At 46.0% G+C, this 19,410-nt stretch overlaps 1 protein-coding gene across 4 annotated transcripts in view; it reads left to right on the top strand.

Moving 5' to 3' along the window:
• Positions 1 to 19,410, top strand: part of RCOR3 (REST corepressor 3) — a 135,461-nt gene that overhangs the window by 48,862 nt on the left and 67,189 nt on the right. For all 4 annotated transcript variants that reach the window (XM_063918268.1, XM_063918267.1, XM_063918269.1 and 1 more), the window contains one exon: positions 12,583 to 12,661. In XM_063918268.1, coding sequence (XP_063774338.1) covers positions 12,583 to 12,661 — 79 coding nt within the window. The remainder of the gene's footprint in view (positions 1 to 12,582; positions 12,662 to 19,410) is intronic.

The following is a 19,410-nucleotide window of genomic DNA, read 5'->3' as shown; positions in this document are numbered from 1 at the left end:
CCAGGTCGTCATAGAAAGGGGGAAGCACGCCAGCGGTAGCACTGCTGCACTACTGTCAGGTTATACACTTAGTTACACATTGTACTGCTGTGTTTCTGTGTGCTGGTGTCCGCTCCTCAGGGTCTCTCTATGGTCTGTGTTAAGGTGTTGGTCAGTGGGCTGCGCTGTTTTTACAGTTGTGTAAGAACATGGTAATGTGTGCTGCTTGTTACTCAACCCCGTCTTCTCGTGTGAACAATGTTCCCTATATCCACAAGGTCACAGTTCATAGGCACCTGACTGGAAAGATCGTTTTAAAAGCATGATTCAGAATGTTAATTCAGGATTAGCTGCAGCTAGAAAAGAGAGACAGGTGTTAAAACACTCAATTAATTGTTTGGCTAAAGCAGCAGATACCAAGAAGGCTTCTCAGCCCTCTCTAGTGGTTTCACATAAACACTCACTGCCACAGGTGCTCCAGTCTGATTCTGATCAGCCTGATGTAGATGATGATGCTATGGATGAGGACAGCTCATTTCCAGTTTCAGGCCTTACCCTTTGGATTAGCCACAGCTCCGAGGGTTTTCACCAAAGTCATGGCGGAGATGATGCTGCAACTGCGCATGATGGGAGTAAACATAGTCCCCTACTTGGACGATCTCCTCATAAAGGCTGTGTCCAAGGAGCGTCTGCTGCACAGCATCGATCTGATGACTCGCCTACTTACGGATCATGGGTGGATCCTAAATTTTTAGAAATCTCACCTGGAACCGACCCAGTGTCTTCAGTTCCTGGGAATGATTCTGGATACAGTGTCTCAAAAGGTATTTCTCCCGATTGACAAGGCCTTGACTATGCAGGCTATGGTTCGCTCAGTCCTCGCAAGGTATCCATACATCTTTGCATTCGATTAATGGGCAAGATGGTGGCTGCTTACAAAGCAATCCAATATGGCAGATTCCATTCCCGTCCATTTCAGCTGGATCTATAGGACAAATGGTCGGGTCTCACCTTCATATGCATCAGGAAGTGACCTTATCTCCGAATGCCTGGATTTCTCTATTTTGGTGGCTTCAGGTTCCTCACCTGTAGTGGAGGGCAGGAGTTTCAATATCCACTCATGGATTTTACTGACAACGGATGCCAGCCTACGGGGTTGGGGGGCTGTGACCCAAGGGAACCAGTTCCAGGGGATATGGTCGAGACAGGAGTCTGTTCTGCCGATAAACATCCTGGAAATCAGGGCAATTTACAATTCTCGTCTGCAGGCGTCTCATCTCCTGAAGGATCCGGCGATCCAGGTTCGGTCGGACAACGCCACGGCTGTGGCGTACATAAACCAACAAAGGGGAACAAGAAGCAGTGCGGTGATGCGAGAGGTGTCAAAAATCCTCCTCTGGTCGGAGGCCAACGCAAGGGCCCCATCAGTCATATTCATCCCAGGAGTGGACAACTGGGAAGCAGACTTCCTCAGCAGGCACGACCTCCATCCGGGGGAATGGGGCCTATATCCCCAGGCGTTTCAACAGCTAATTCACCGGTGGGGCTGTCCGCAGATAGATTTGATGGCTTCTTGACTCAACAAGAAGCTATGCAGTTACTGTTCCAGAATGAGGGATCCGTAGGCTGTTGCAGTGGACACACTGACGACGCCGAGGCTGTACTAGTTTGTGTATCTGTTCCCTCCTCTACCGCTAATCCCAGGGGTTCTAAAAAGACTATGAAGGGAAAGCGTTCAGGCAATTCTAATTGCCCCGGATTGGCCGAAACGACCGTGGTAGTCGGACCTCCCCACCATGGCTCTGGAGAATCCCTGGTCTCTACCGCTCCGAGAAGATCTTCAACAAGGTCCGTTCGTCTATCCAGACTTACAGCGGCTACATTTGATGGCTTGGAAGTTGAGAGGGAGATTCTAGCTACGAAAGGTTCTTCCCTCCAGGGTCATTTCCACCATGGTCCAGGCCAGTAAGATGGTTACGTTGAAACATTACCATCGTATCTGGAAAAAGTATGTTTCCTGGTGTGAGGGTAGAAAGGTTTCTCCCGTGGAATTTCAAATTGGTCATTTTCTAGTTTTCCTGCAAGCGGGAGTGGATATGGGCCTACGGTTAGGCTCCATCAAAGTTCAGATTTCTCCGCTCTCTATTTTTCCCCAGTAAAAACTTGCCGTGTTGCCTGAAGTACAAACTTTCTTGAAGGGTGTTCTTCATTTCCAACTGCCCTTTGTACCTCCCACGGCTCCGTGGGACCTCAATGTGGTTCTGTCCTTTCTCCAGTCGGACTGGTTTGAACCCTTACATAGGGTGGAGTTAAAATTTCTCACCTGGAGCATGGTGATGTTGGCATTGGCGTCTGCCAGACATGTGTCTGAATTGGGGGCCTTATCCTGTAAGAGCCCTTATTTGATATGTCCTGAAGACAGAGCGGAACTTAAGACCCGTCCTCCGTTCTTACCAAAAGTATTGTCAGCCTTTCATGTGAATCAACTTATTGTTGTTCCGGTGTTGTCTGACGCTTCCATTGGTCCTGAGTCCCTGGATGTGGTCAGAACCCTGAAGATTTATATCAAAAGGACGGCTCGTCATCGGAAATCTGACTCGCTGTTTGTCCTTTATGATTCCTCCAAGGTTGTTCGGCCAGCTTCTAAGCAATCTATTGCTCGCTGGCTCCGTTTGACCATCCAACAGGCATATACTTCGGAGGCTCTGCCCTTGTCGACGTCTATTCAGGCCCACTCGACGAGGTCGGTTGGCTCTTCCTGGGCGGCTGCCCAGGAAGTATCTGCCCTACATTTGTGCCGAGCTGCTACTTGGTCTGGTTCGAACACTTTTGTAAAATTCTGTCGGTTCGATACCCTTGCCAAGGATGACCTTCAGTTTGGTCAGGCGGTTTTACAGGGGTCTCAGCACTCTCCCACCCGTTTGGGAGCTTTGGGACTTCCCCATGGTACTAAAGTACAAGACCCCAGTATCCACTAGGAGGTAAGAGAAAATAGAAATGTAATACCTACCTATAATTCCTTTTCTTCTAGCCCGCCTCAGTGCTTCGTTCCTGCTTACCTGTGTAAGTATTTGGTTGGACCGGCGTTGTGGTCTCATTATGTTTCTTTGAATAGCTGTGCTATCCTGGTTGGGTTTGTGTTGCTATCCTCTGTTCTGGTTAGCACCCTCCGTTTGTTTATGGTTGGGTGTTGGCTTGTTGCCTCACCGCTGTTGTAATGTTTCTTCTCTCATATTATGTCCGTCTCCTCTGGCACAGTTTTTTTTTCTAGACTGAGTCTGGTAGGAGGGGCATAGAGGGAGGAGCCCACACACAGTATCCACTACGGACTAGGAGAAAAGGAATTACCGGTAGGTATTAAATTCCTATTTTTTACTATTATCTAAGTGATCTGTCTAGATTGCTTAGAAATTAAGCACGAATCGCTCTGTGTGTACACCCCATAGCTATGCGCGGCCCCGAGAGTCGCCATTGCTTGCTCAGATCTTTAGCACATACAGGCAAAATCTACAGATGGAGCCGCGCTCATCTGATGTGGCTCCATCACAAATGATTTGGCGCCAAGCCACGCTACAGGAGTGCACAGAGACGCTCCCATTACAGTGCATGGGGCGCGGGTGCGTCTCAGAAACTGCGATAGATGCACCTTGGCGGATGCGCCCTGGCACAGACTGAGCCACGATTAGCATGGCTCCATCTGTGGTTAGATCGCCTAGCATGTGCATAAAGAACAGTGGTTAGAGGGGGCGTGGCTTGCTGCCTGAGTGACTGGACGTGTCCCAGGGGAGCTCGTGCTGTTACTTGCACTTTAAACCCCTTATTGGCTGCCCATCTGGGACTCATATTCACCCAGCGCCTTATTAACCCTTCCCTGAGCTTACCCACCTGAAGAGGGAGTGCTGCGGAGCCGGGGAGCAGGTTTTTCCTGCTCTTGCGGGTTGCAGCCTTCCCCCTGCACCAAAGCCGGGACCTAAATTTGGATATCCCCCCGGTTGGGCACCTGAATCCTCCGCGGGCCGTGCGGGCGGCCCTCGCTGCCGCCACTCACTGACGCCACTCACCCCTCCTGCAAGCCGCTGACGGGAGCCGAGGAACAGCGGCTGTCTCCCTGGAGCCGAGCGCCGGGTGAAGCCGCGGAGGCACCGCGAGTGCCCGGTGCCGGCGGCCATCTTGGTGTGAGCGGTGGAGGACGCACAGATGCCGCACTTATATAAACGGTTCGTCCGACCTCAGAATCCCCCGCTGTGAATGCCTCAGAGTGGCCTGGGGGGTCAGCAACATCCCCCAGGAGCGCGGGGACCCCTAGGCTATTATCTGCAATTACAGAGGCTCGGTGACGGCGGCCATCTTGGAGGTGGCAAGGAAGTTCTTGCTGGATAGTGCTGCTGCTGCTGCTGCTTGTTACATCTCCTGTATTACAACAGGGTAAGAAACACCATCTTTTGTACGTTTACTATCCTTCAGATAACACATTCCTCAGTGCCTCCCTGGATATTTGTGAGCCTCTACACTGCAGACCCTGGCTGCTGGCTGGTCCAAGCTGGGAGTTTTGAGGTGTGGAGCTGGGAAGGGCTCATAGCACCCGTGCCTCCACTTTGCTCTCGTACATATAATCTGATCTTCCAAGATGGCGCAGTTTTGCGACCACTGTTAACAAATACAGTGCCTATGGTGCGACTTCACCGTGAGGATATGTCCTTCTAACATCTTGTCTACCTCACCGCCGCTTCCTGCCTGAGTACTCATTTGCTAAGGTCATCCTCCATTCACCTGTATGATCTACCAATCCCCCTTGGGTCTTCTCGACATGCCTCCAAAGAAGACGAAGGGGTCTAAATCTGCTCCGCAAGTGAATTTCTTTGGGCCCTCCTCCTCCGGTTCTAAGGCCCGTTCATCCCTTCCCTCGTCAACCCCGGCTCAATCGTCTCAAACTACTTCATGAACACTACATAACCCGGCTACCGCCGCACAGGCTGATATGGATTCCATGGATGGTCCGGTCACGCTACGTTCTATCCACTCCTTATTAGCCTCTTTCAAGTCTGATATTTCGGCCGAGCTTAAATCTAACATCCAATCTCTTCGCTCTGACATCTCTGAAATTGGTAACAGGACGGACCATATTGAGCACAAAATGGAGGAGCTGGTCGCATCGCATAATGATCTAATCACTGCGCATAACTCTCTCCTAGAGGAAGTCTCCTACATCCGCGAGAAAACTACGGATTTAGAGGACCGCTCCCGTAGAAACAATATCAAAATAAGAGGCATCCCTGATGCTGTTTCTAATGCTGACCTATATGACTACACCACTGGTCTTTTTCATAAATTGTTACCAGATGCTCAGCTACCTGATCTTCTGATCGACAGAATTCATAGACTTCCAAAGTCAAGACAAGCTCCTGCTCAAGCCTCCCGTGATACCCTTCTCAGAGTTCACTATTTTCACATTAAAGAGAAAATTTTGCGTGCAGCAATGCCCTCCTCACCTACGGCGACTTGCCTGGACTCTCTTCAACTCTTCCCGGACCTGTCCCCAGCGACTTTGGCCAAAAGACGTTCATTTTCCACTATTACGTCAGCCTTAAGGAAAGCTGCGGTTCAATATAAGTGGGGATTCCCTACTAAGCTGATAGTGCTACGTAATGGTACTACCACTATTATCACCACCCCTGAGGATGGGCCTAAAATCCTGGAAAAATGGGACATCCTTCTTGATATACAACCCACTCCCTCCGCTGCATCACCGAAACGAATCGCCCAAGAATGGACACTAGTTCCGGGTTGAAGCTTGCCTTGTGCTATTCTTATGATAGCTATTGTTTAGCTTTTTTTCTTTACAGGTTTATCTATGTTTATATGTTTATTGTCTACTAGGCTTTGTTATTTGCCTGATATTCCAATGTTCTCGTTATTCTTAGGCCGAGGTAGAATTGCTCTTGTTTCTTGTTTTAACTGCATAGCAAATGTCCCTTTTTTCTCATTTTGGGATGACCTTACTTTCATTTATTTATTTACTTTTTTTTTTTTTAATTGATTATTAACTGTTACTTGTGCTCTGGTTTGGAAGCGGCGGTGGGAATTTTTGGCCAGCATGCCACCCACCCGTTTTTGCCCGTCACGATACCCGTGTGACTGTATCTCTAGCTCCTCTATGGATGCTATTTCTGTTTTCTTCCCCTGTTTTATGTTATGTTTCCTTTTCTTATGTCCTTTTCTTTACTGATGCTGACTTTGTTTCCTTTTTTTTGGAGAGCTATGTCGATATGTATTGTATTTTGACACAATTGCTACTGATGCTTTTCGCTGTGCTATGTACCACTCTGTCATACCCTCCCCCATGGCCACTTTTTTAAGTCTTAATGTCAAAGGGCTCAACTCACCCCGCAAGAGACGTTTGGCTCTGAAATATTTTGCTGACCAAAAGGCGGATGTGGTGGCTATACAGGAATCCCACTTTCCGTTGCACTCTCCCCCACAATTCTCCAATACCAATTACCCAGACATTATGTCTTTTGTGGACCATTTAAAAGAAATGGAGTCGCTATTCTATTCCATAAATCGTGCTCCTTTCAATTGGAGGGTAAGTGGGTAGACGGCAATGGCAGATATCTGATTCTAGTGGGGAAGTTGCGAACTAGGTATGTTACTTTGGTTTCCCTTTACGCCCCTAATTCCAATCAACCCCGGTTCCTAAAATCCTTTTTCCAAAAGTTGTATAGTGTTAGGAAAGGTGCGACTTTTCTTATGGGTGACTTTAACTTAGCTCCTGACCCTCATTTAGATCTTCGAAACTTGATAAACAGTCTTCCAACGCGGCCAAATCTCTAGCCTCCTCCTTCTCACACTTACTGACTGAATTTGATTTATATGACTCTTGGAGAGTCAGGAACATTGGTGCCAGAGATTACACGTTTTATTCGGCAGTGCACAGATCCTATTCTAGGATCGATTTGCTCCTGACGGATAAATGGACATTGCAATCGATCCCCACCATTAAAATATTGCCGATCTCGTGGTCCGACCATGCACCTTTTAATTTGGTCCTGGTCATACAAACCATCTACCTCCCCTCCTCGCCCTTGGAGGTTGCGGGATTACATTTTGAAAGATGAGGACGGAGTCTCTATATTATGGGAGGCCTTGTCTTCTTATCTGGACACTAATAGCCCTACTGATACTTCTATCTCCAATCATTGGTGTGCCCTTAAGGCAGTCCTGAGAGGAGCAGCTATACATGCTTCGGCTCATATAGCACGCCGTGATAGGGAGGTCCAATTGGCCTATGAGTTAGCAGTGACGACTTTAGAAACTAAACATAAACAGTCCCCTACAGATGATCTCATTCTTACGTCTCTGACTGAAGCGAAGAGGAAACTGAATAGTCTGTACCTTTCACACGTCCAAAGAGCGGTCTCCAAATTAAATAAAAAATACTAGACGTTAGGCAATAGAGCTGGTAAACTATTGGCGCGGAAACTTAGAGGAAAAAATCTTATCAATAGAATTAAAAATTTGACTAACCCGGATGGATCACTGACCTTGAACCCTAAAGATATTGCAAACCAATTTGCTTCATACTATAGGAAACTATATAACCTTAAACATGACCCCCTCAACCTTCCTTACAGCTTATACGGTCTTTCCTGGATTCCATTAATTTGCCTTCCATTTCCCCCGATGACGCCTCCACACTTTGCACACCCTGGACTGAGAATGAAATCCATGCCTCTTTGAAAGCCCTCAAAAAGGACAAAGCCCCCGGCCCAGATGGGTTTATTAATCTCTTTTATACTACATTCCAAGATTCACTTTCCCCACTTCTTCTTAATTTGTATAATGATGCTTCCTCTAACCCTTTCCCTGGAGAGATGTTGGAGACTCAGCTAATCACGATTCTCAAGCCTGGCAAGAACCCGTCTATCTGCGCAAATTATAGACCCATAGCACTTTTAAACACAGATATTAAGTTGTATGCCAAACTGCTTGCAAATAGACTGAATCCGTTGATCCCCACTTTGATACATCAAGATCAGGTAGGCTTCACTGTCTGTCGCCAAGCCCCTGATAATACTAGGAGAGTATTCTCTCTTCTAGAAGCTCATTCCACACTTCGGGAGCCCCTACTGCTGCTCTCTCGACGCAGAGAAAGCTTTCGACAGGATTAATTGGATATACATGTCCGAAGTTCTTGCCAGGTTTGGGTTCTCGGGACAGTTCTTACAAAATGTTCTGCGTCTATACACACAACCCTCAGCGCATGTTTTTAGTAATGGGTTTCTATCTGATCTCTTCCCTATCACCAACGGCACTCGCCAGGGATGTCCACTGTCGCCACTCATTTTCATCCTAGCAATAGAACCTCTGGCAGAGAAAATTAGGTCTTCTACTCTTGTTAGTGGGGTCCATATAGGTCCTACACAACTCAAGATTTGCCTGTTTGCAGATCACGTCCTATTGTTTATAACTAAACCTGAATCCTCTCTCCCAGCTATTCACGATATTCTTCAGGCCTACTCTGAAGTCTCTTACTACAAACTAAACACGACTAAAACAGAGGCGCTAGCCTTCGAGATTGATTCAATCCCTACAATCTACATATAATTATGCTTTGCAAGACTCTTCCCTTCAATATCTTGGGATCAGGATCCCCTCCAGATCCCATTCCACGGTTGACTGTAATTACCTCCCTCTCTTAGGCCAGTTCAAAGCCCTCACTAAACAGTGGACAAATTATGAAATTTCTTGGTTAGGACGGCTTTCCTCGATTAAAATGATGCTCCTCCCTAAAATTCTTTATTTGTTCAGAGCCATACCTTATTTAGTCCCTCTTGCTCTACTTAACAAATTTTACTCTGTTATGTCTATTTATATTTGGAAGGGTAAAAAATCCAGGATAGCTAGAACTCGCTTGTTTAGATCCAAAGGTAGCGGCGGTCTTTCTTTCCCTAATCTTGAACTTTATCAACATGCGTGTCTCCTTGATCAGTTGAAGGACTGGCTTCGGACAGATTCTGTAAAACCCTGGGTTGACATTGAAAGGCATATATGCTCTGACTTTCCTCTCCCAGATTTAATTTGGGTCAAACCTTCACATAGACCACCTTGTGCTAAAATTATGAGGAGTGTAACTAATTCTCTTAAAGTCTGGGACAGACTGGTCACTAATTTGGGTGACTCTCCTTTGCCTTCCTCACATTTATCCCTTTTAGCGATTTATAAATTACTCCCGGATCTCTCTTTGCGGAGCTAACGGGAGCTTGGCATTCGACTGATCAAGGAGTTATACGATGATTCTGGGCTTAAAACTTTCCAACAGTTACAATCCCAACACTCAAAATCCCAACACTCAATACCGGCAAAGGACTTTTATAAATGCCTACGCATTCGACATTGGATAATGACGAACATACCTGCTCCTCTCTCCTCCCCTACTCCCCCACCATATATCTTGGCTAAGTTTTCCACCATAAACCACAAAGGCGGTATATCTCAGTGGTATGTTACTCTCCTTTCTCCGCATAACGATGTGAAACTACAGATTCAAACACGATGGGAGACCGAATTTAATATCCCTCTGGCAGATCATGAATGGAACAAAATTTTCATAAATATTTTTAAAATGTCTCGGTGCATTAATCACACTGAAATGATGTTTAAGCTAATCCATGGCCTTTATCACACACCAGATAAACTCCATAGGATCTGGCCTGATTCCTCTAAATTCTGTTGGAGACATTGTGGATTCGATGATACCTTGATACACATATTCTGGACATGCCCGATTATTAGGCCACTTTGGACGGACGTTTTTGGACTGATTGGAAAAGTTACAAAGGTGCCCCTTCCTCCTCGTCCTGAGATTGTCTTTTTGCATTACTCCCCCCCCCCCCCCTTCCCCCCTCTGTATCCTCTGAACACTCTTATGTTGTGGGACATATTATCATAGCCACTAGATCCGCCATAGCTTAATATTGGAAAAGAAAAGACCCACCGCGTTTGTCCAAAATTATAGCGTCAATCCAGCGTAATTTTGAAATGGAAACTATGAGTGTTAAATATTCCTTGGCTCCTCAATCCCCTTTACTCAAATGGTTGCCTTGGTCTGATTATTATTCCTCTTCTATTGCTCCCCGAAACGCTCCGTCTTGTATTATGTGAATGTTTTACCTTTCCGTTTCTATGAACCATTGAAACGATGAGGTCGAGCCCTTTTGACACAGCCCCGGTAGTACCGAATATCATAGGATAGATCATATACATGAGCCGTTTCTGGTCTCCTAAGTATCTGCCCACTGTTTAGTTCAGGTTCTATATATGCGTAAGTTCTCTACATTTTCCCTGGAATATTGACGGCCAGCATCACCCTTATTTTATGTTTCTTTCTTCTTTTATCTTCTCTCTTCCTCCTTTCCTCTATTTTCCTTGTGTTCCTGTTTTTTTATACTTTCTAGTATTGTTACCCTGTATCACAGTTTACAGACGTACTACTACTATGATATTGACTTTGTTTGTCTTTAATCTGATGTGTATGCTCTGTATTGAAAAGTTTCTCTAATAAAATTTCTTCAGATTAAAAAAAAAGAACACTGGTTAGCACAGATCGCTCAGCACACATCGCTGTGTGTATAGCAATGTGTGCTGAGCGATCTGTGCTAACCTAGATTGCTTAGCTGACCTAGATCGCTAAGCACAAGTCGCCCCATGTGTATGGGACATAAGAATTACAAGGAATCTCTTTGCAGGATGTCTTGAGCCTTCTATATTTACAAATGTCAGAGAACCACTGGTTACTGCAGGAATATAAGGCTTTATTTTTCATGAAGAGTCCACTGTGCGAAAACGCACAGCAGTGATCAGATTTGATTGACCCCCCCTTCCCCATTTGGAGTACAGCAAGGCCTCAGTCTTAGGTTATCTGCTTTTCCCAATCTATACCACATCTCTTGGCAAACTAATCAGCTCTTTCGGATTTCGGTATCATCTGTATGCGGATAATACGCAAATCTACCTATCCTCCCCAGATTTGTCCCCATCTGTATTGGTCTGTTTCACTGAATGCCTTTCTGCCATTTCATCTTGGATGACGACTCGCCATCTCAAACTTCAATATTTCCAAAACAGAACTAATTCTATTTCCACCGGCAAACAGCAATTACCAACCTGATATCTCTCTTTGTTGATAACTCGGCAATTAAGCCTACCCCACAAGCTCGCTGCCTAGGTGTCATTCTTGACTCTAAACTGTCAATTGTTCCCCACATTCAATCGGTTTCAAAATTCCTTCTACATACATACATCTAAGAAACATATCCAAAATATGACCATATCTTACACAAGACACAGCAGAAACTCTAATCCATGCTCTTATTATCTCCCGCATTGATTATTGTAATAGTCTCCTGACTGGTCTTCCCAAACATAGGCTCTCATCCCTACAATTTATTTTAAATGCAGCCTCGAGGCTAATATTCCTCGCTAGACGTTGGTTACTGGTATTCTACCGTATTAAATATAAAATACTTACATGGCTGTTAAACAAACTGCACCAACATACATCTATCTCTTCACTCATTTCAAAATATCTCCCCGATCTCTCCGCTCTGCACAAGATCTGCATATCTCATCCACACATATTACTTGTTCCCATTCAGAATTACAGGACTTTATCCGGGCTTCACCCACTCACAGTAAGACTCACCTCTAGTATCCAAATCTTTTAATGGTCCCTGAAAACTCACCTCTTCAGACATGCCTATGAAATTCCAGGGTGGTCTTCTGTATGCCGGCGGTCGGGCTCCCGGCGCACAGTATACCGGCGCCGGGAGCCCGACAGCCGGCATACCAACACTTATTTTCCCTCGTGGGGGTCCACGACCCCCATAGAGGGAGAATAAAATAGTGTGGCGCGCGTAGCGAGCCCGCAAGGGGCTCATTTGCGCTCGCCACGCTGTCGGTAAGCCGGCGGTCGGGCTCCCGGCGCCGGGATGCTGGTCGCCGGGAGCCCGACCGCCGGCCAGCCGTAGTGAACCCGAAATTCCAGACCCACCCACATAACCTTCAGTGCTTCCCTGTCTAATTACATAATCTCTGTACAGTAAACATAACTTATTTTGTCTTTTACTCTCACAACCTCCTGACCCTTGGCCAACATTGCTGGGTGATCATATAATACAACCCCTTAAGAATCTAGCAATCTGGTGGACCATTATGCAATAGCTATCATCTAGCCTTGTGTAGCAATGCCTATTTCCCTATAGATTGTAAGCTTGCGAGCAGGGCCTTCCTACCCCTATGTCTGTCTGTTTTTGCCCAGTTTTGTTCAATTACTGTTGTTCTAATTGTAAAGTGCAACAGAATATGCTGCGCTATATAAGAATCTGTTAATAAATAAATACTAAAAGCTATTTTTGTCACAATATAGTAATTAAAATAACCTAAAATGGAAAAAAAATGTTTACGAACCTATTATTTTTTTTTCTCTTTAGTCAAAACAATCAGTGTTTAGTTAATCATCACTTTGTCAAGTTGTAATGTGGTCTGCTAGAAACCTGTCCTAGGAGCAACTGAGCCCAATTGAAAATATGTTGTCTTTATACTCAGTGATGAGGACGTTGAGGAAGCACATCCTAAGGATGGAAATGATAGCGATTATGATCCCAAAAAAGAAACAAAAAAGGAGGTGAGCAAAATTCTGTGTTTTTCCAGTATAACGACCCTTTAAAATGCATGCTGTTCCATTTACAGTTTAGTATAAATTAGAATATCTGCACTTCCGTGATAAATATAGCTTATTCACATTCAAAATGAATATCAATCCTTAATAGAATAGTTTGAAAATACATATCTTTTAAGATAATGTGTATGTTGTGAATAGTGTCATAATGAGATGCAGGCAGACAATAGTGCAACGATAAATTATTCTGGAGCTTCTGAAAATGGGGACATTGTGAAGAGAAGTGACTGGACCGCTGCTCTGGGAAATGTATAAAGAATCTTAGGGGGTATTCAATTAAGTGTCCTTTTTTCGACTGGTTGAAAAAACTGCACTAATTCGACACAGGGTATTCAGTTGCGGGCATTTTCGCACGTTTTTTAATCTATTTTCGGCCATGCCGTTTCACTTTTTTGCGCCAAAAGGGCGAAAACACCTAATTCGCCAAAACACGTGTATTGGCGGCAAATTCGTCGATACACATGGTTTTCGCCAGTACCATATTTTTCGACCAGTGGAAAAAACGGCACGACATTGAATAGGTCAAATGTAAATTCGATCTAAAAACAAGCAAAAAAAGTGTTTGTTTTTTTTTGACTGGTCAAAAAAACAGCACTAATTGAAGGTAAATTACTAAGAAGTGGGTTGTCAATGCTTCCGATCATCTGACTTTTTACCGATAGCTTTGAATCAACAATATGAATAAATGCTAAACAACCTATGCTATTCCTTTTGTTGATTTTAAACTCTTAGTGAAATCCGATAATTGGTGGCTTTAGCAATCACTCCTTGGAAAAGATACCAGAAAATACAGTATAACCCTTATACAATTAGCTTGACCTAACCTGTCCAATGTGTGGATTCCAATGCCTGCATCCTTCCTTGTGTTATGTTATCCAATGTATCCGCTGCCTTTACTACTGTGGAACACTGACGTAGAGGAACATTCAAAAGATCAGCAGAAATGAAAAATAGGATTTTGGTTAGCTACCGGTAAATCCTTTTCTCATAGTCCGTAGAGAATGCTGGGGTCCACATTAGTACCATGGGGCATAGACTGGTCCACCAGGAGCCATTGGCACTTTAAGAGTTTGAGAGTGTTGGCTGGCTCCTCCCTCTGTGCCCCTCCTACCAGACTCAGTCTAGAAACTGTGCCCAAGAAGACGGACATCTTCGAGAGAAGGATTATACACAGATAGTGGGGAGTTTCATACCAGCTCACACATACAAGGCACGTCATGCCAACGTAGCTTGAACACTCAGGAACCGCTGAAACATAACTTACCAAGTAACAATGCAGAATTCAACTAAAACGAAGTTGAACTGAACCAAATAACATTTTGCAGAAAAGCGAATCGCTGGGCGGGCGCCCAGCATCCTCTACTGACTACGAGAAAAGGATTTACCGGTAGGTAACCAAAATCCTATTTTCTCTTACGTCCTAGAGGATGCTGGGGTCCACATTAGTACCATGGGGATGTACCAAAGCTCCCAGAACGGTAGGGAGGACGCGGAGGCTCCTGCAGAACTGATTGACTGAAATACAGATCATCAGCGGCCAAAGTATCGAACTTGTAAAACTTTGCAAACGTGTTCGACCCAGACCAAGTTGCAGCTCGGCAAAGTTGCACTGCCGAGACACCCTGGGCAGCCGCCCAGGAAGACCCCACTTTACGAGTAGAGTGGGCCTTAACAGATTTTGTACACGGTAGTCCTGCCGTAGAATAAGCGTGCTGGAGAGTGAACCTGATCCAGCGAGAGATCGTCTGCTTAGAAGCAGGATGCCCAAGTTTCTTGATCATATAGGACAAACAGTCTGATTTTCTGTGACGAGAAGTTCCCATCACATATATCTTCAGAGCCTTTACGACATCCAAAGACTTTGATGTAATTGAGGAGTCAGTAGCCACTGGCACCACAATAGGTTGGTTGATAGGAAATGCCGACACAACCTTAAGAAGAAAATGCTGACGTGTCCGGCGCTCAGCACTATCTACGTGGAAGATCAAGTAAGGGCTTTTACAGGATAAAGCCCCCAACTCGGACACAGGTCTAGCAGAAGCTAAGGCCAACAACGTGACCGCCTTCCATGTAACAAATTTGACCTCTACCTCCTGTAGAGGTTTAAACCAATCCGACTGGAGGAACGGCAACACCACGTTAAGGTCCCAAGGCGCCGTAGGCAGTACAAAGGGAGGTTGGATATGCAGAACTCCCTTCAAAAATGTCTGAACCTAAGGGAGGGCAGCCAATTGTTTCTGAAAGAAAAAGGATAGGGACGAAATCTGGACCTTCACAGATCCCAACCTCAGGCCCATATCCACTCCTGCTTGCAGGAAGAGGAGGAAACGTCCCAGTTGAAACTCCACCATAGGAAACTTCTTGGACTCACACCAAGAGACATATTCCTTCCGTATACGATGGTAATGTTTAGACGTTACCCCTTTCCTAGCCTGTATGATGGTAGGAATAACCTTCTTCGGAATGCCCTTCCGAGCAAGTATCAGGTGCTCAACTTCCATGCCGTCACACGTAGCCGCGGTAAGTCTTGATAGGCGAACGGCCCCTGCTGCAGCAGGTCCTCTGCTCTTCCAGCAGTAGATCCAGAAGATCCGCGTACCAAGCTCTTCTTGGCCAGTCTGGGGCAATGAGGATCGCTTGAACCCTTGTTCTCCTTATGAGTTCTAGGATTCTTGGGAGTGGTGGAAACACGTACACCGACTGGAACACCCACTGAGACACCAGGGCGTCCACTGCCTGTGGGTCCCTCGATCTGGAACAATAACGCCAAAGCTTCTTGTTGAGACGAGAGGCCATCATGTCTATTTGGGGCAATCCCCAAAGATCTGTTATTTCTTTGAACACCTCCGGATGGAGACCCCACTCCCCTGGATTGAGATCATGTCTGCTGAGGAAGTCTGCTTCCCAGTTGTCTACTCCCGGAATGAAGATGGCTGACAGCGCTAACGAGTGCTTTTCTGTCCAGAGGAGTATTCTTGTCACCTCTGACATTGCCGCTATGCTCTTCGTTCCGCCCTGTCGGTTTATGTAAGCCACTGCTGTTACATTGTCCGACTGCACTTGAATGGCCCGATTTTCTTAGAAGAGGGGCCGCCTGAAGAAGACCGCTGTAGACGGCTCTTAGTTCTAGGATGTTGATGGGCAGGCCGGCTTCCAGGCTTGACCACTGTCCCTGAAAGGTTACTCCTTGAGTGACTGCTCCCCAGTCCCGAAGGCTCGCATCCGTTGTTAGAAGGACCCAGTCCTGAATCCCGAACCTGCGGCCCTCCTGAAGGTGAGGCAATTGGAGCCACCAGAGGAGTGAATTCCTGGCCTTTAGCGACAGACGTATTCTCTAGTGCATGTGGAGATGAGATCCCAACCACTTGTCCAGGAGATCCAGTTGGAAGGTCCGAGCGTGGAACCTCCCGTACTGGAGAGCCTCGTAAGAGGCCACCATCTTTCCCAACAGGGGAATGCATTGATGAACAGACACCCGGGCTGGCTTCAGGACATCCCGGACCATAGCTTGTATCACCAACGCCTTTTCCTGCGGAAGAAACACCTTCTGCGCTTCCGTATCCAGGATCATTCCCAGAAAGGACAACCTCTGGGTTGGTTCCAAATGTGACTTTGGAAGGTTCAGAATCCAACCATGACTCTCGAAAAGTCGTGTCGTGAGAACAATGGACTGCGGCAGCTTCTCCTTGGACGATGCCTTTATCAGCAGATAGTCCAGATATGGAATGATGTTCACACCCTGCTTGCAGAGGAGAATCATAATTTCCGCCATCTACTTGGTAAACACCCTCGGTGCTGTGGAGAGGCCGAATGGCAGAGCCTGGAACTGGAAATGACAGTCCAGCAATGTGAAACGGAGATAAGCCTGATGCAGCAGTCATATCAAAATGTAGAGGTACGCATCCTTGATATCCAGTGATACCAGGATTTCCCCCTCTTCCAGACCTGATATCACCGCCCTGAGAGACTCCATCTAGAACTTGAACTCCTTTTAGAAAGGGGTTCAATGATTTTAGGTTCAGAATGGGCCTGACCAAACCATCTGGTTTCGGTACCACAAAAAGGTTCGAATAATAACCTTTGTTCTGCATGTGAGGAGTTACTGGCACAATAACCTGTGCCTCCACCAGTTTGCGGACAGGGTCTTGTAGTACAGTGCTGTCCGCCAACAGAGTTGGTAAGCCTGATTTGAAAGAGCGATGAGGAGGGAGACTTTGAAATTCCAGCCTGTGTCCCTGGGATACAATATCTATCACCCAGGTGTCCAGGCCGGACAATACCCAGACGTGACTGAAGTGTCTGAGTCTCGCTCCCACTGGCCCCACCTCCAGGCCACGCGGTCCACCGTCATGCGGAGGACTTTGGCGTACCCGAAGCAGGCTTTTGTTCCTGGGAACCTGCAGAGGCAGGTTTCTTGGACTTAACCCGACCTCCCCTAAAGAAGTTATTGGATGTTCTGGCCTTTCTAGGCTTGTTAGGCCGAAAGGACTGCGTTGCAGATGAAGAGAAGGATTTCTTTGGAGCAGGTGCTGCTGAGGGAAGAAACGGCGGCTTACCCGCTGTAGCCGTGGATATCCACGCGTCTAGAGCTTCCCCAAAGCGTGCCTGACTTGTATAGGGTAGGGGCTCCACACTTTTCCTGGATTCCGCAACGGCCGACCACTGGCTCAGCCACAGTCCCTGACGAGCTGAAACAGACATGGAAGATATTCCCCAGCCATGGAACCCAGGTCTTTCATGGATTCTACCATAAAACCTGCTGAATCATGTATGTTGCGTAAATACAATGCAACGTCATCCCTATCCATCGTATCCAAATCCTCAAGTAAGGTAGCCAACCACTTTACTATTGCCTTTGCAATCCATGCAGTAGCAATAGTGGGACGTTATATGACCCCTGAAGCGGTGTACATTGATTTAAGCAAAGTTATCAATTTTTCTATCAGCCGGCTCCTTTAAGGCGGTAGATCCTGGAAAAGGCAAAACCACCTTTTTTGAGAGTCTGGACACAGATGCGTCAACAATCGGCGGGTTTTCCCATTTTTTCCTATACTCCACAGGGAAAGGAAACTCCACTTGTACCCTTTTAGGGACCTGGAATTTTTTCTCTGGGTTTTCCCATGCTTTTTCAAATATAACATTCAATTCCTATGACGCAGGGAAGGTTAGTGAGGCTTTTTTATTTTCAGTGAAAAAAGCCTCCTCAGCCTGCTCAGGTGTGGTATCCTTAACATTCAACACATCCCTGATAGCCTCTACCAACAATTGCACCCCCTTTGCAAGAGATGCGGACCCCCGCAACACATCCCCATCACCGTCTGTAGTGTCAGAATCGGTATCCGTGTCGTCTTGTGACATGCACAAGCGCACATTTGTGGGGGTATATAGTGGGGCGTCCTGAGGTACCAGAAACCGGCCATACTGCCATAGAGCTCTGTAATACCTGGGTTGCAGATTCATTACTTGCAACCCTGTCAGAAATCTGAGAAATCCAAGATTTGATAGAGGAAAACCACTCAGGTTCCCTTGCTGGTATCTGTGCTAAACCAGTGCTATCCCGATTACATGGAATGGGATCATCCTGGGAGGACTTCGACCATCGACTGCTGCACAGCCGACACAATATGTTTGTGAACAAAGTCGTTCACAGATATATCAGGGGTACTCGCACACTGACGGGCTCCTGATATATCGGCCGTTCACTTAAACAACCGATATATCGACCAGTGTGTACCCAGCATAAGAGTTTTCATCTATATGGTAAATGTTTATACGAAAACATAATCAAAGGCACTGTAACAGAAATAAAATAAACATGCTCATCAAATACTTTATTGAATGCATAAACAGTGCATCCGGAAAGTGTTCAGTGCTTCACTTTTTCCACATTTTGTTATGTTACACCCTTATTCCAAAATGGAATAAATTAAATTTTTCCCTCAAAATTCTACTCACAGTACCCCATAATGACGACGTACAAAAAGTTTTTTTGTAAATTATATGTACATAAGTATTCACAGCCTTTGCCATAAATCTCAAAATTAAGCTCTGGTACATCCTGTTTCCACTGATAATCATTGAGATGTTCCTACAGCTTAATTGGAGTCCACCTGTGGTAAATTCAGTTGATTGGACATAATTTGGAAAGGCGCACACCTGTCTATATAAGGACCCATACTTAACAGTGCATGTCTGAGCACAAACCGAGCATGAAGTCATAGGAATTGTCTGTAGACCTCCGAGAGAGGATTGTCTCGAGGCACAAATCTGGGGAAGGGTACATAAAAATATCTTCTGCTTTGAAGGTCCCAGTGAGCACAGTGGCCTCCATCATCCGTAAATGGAAGAAGTTCGGAACCACCAGGACTCTTCCTAGAGTGGCCAGCCGTCTAAACTGAGCGTTCGGGGGGGGGGGAAAGGGCCCTAGTCAAGGAGGTGACCAAGAACACAATGGTTTCTATGTCAGAGCTACAGCATTCCTCTGTGGAGAGCGGAGAACCTTCCAGAAAGACAACCATCTCTACAAAAATCCACCAATCAGGCCTATATTGTAGAGTGGCCAGACGGAAGCCACTCCTTAGTAAAAAGCACATGGCAGCCCGCCTGGAGTTTGCCAAAATGCACCTGAAGGACTCTGACCATGAGAAACAAAACTCTCTGGTCTGATGAGACAAAGATTGAACTCTTTGGCGTGA

This window comes from Pseudophryne corroboree, chromosome 4 (genome assembly GCF_028390025.1).
Source record: "Pseudophryne corroboree isolate aPseCor3 chromosome 4, aPseCor3.hap2, whole genome shotgun sequence".
Taxonomy (NCBI): domain Eukaryota; kingdom Metazoa; phylum Chordata; class Amphibia; order Anura; family Myobatrachidae; genus Pseudophryne; species Pseudophryne corroboree.
The sequence above is the reverse complement of the archived record's forward strand: the minus strand, read 5'-3'. Positions and strand labels throughout refer to the sequence as shown.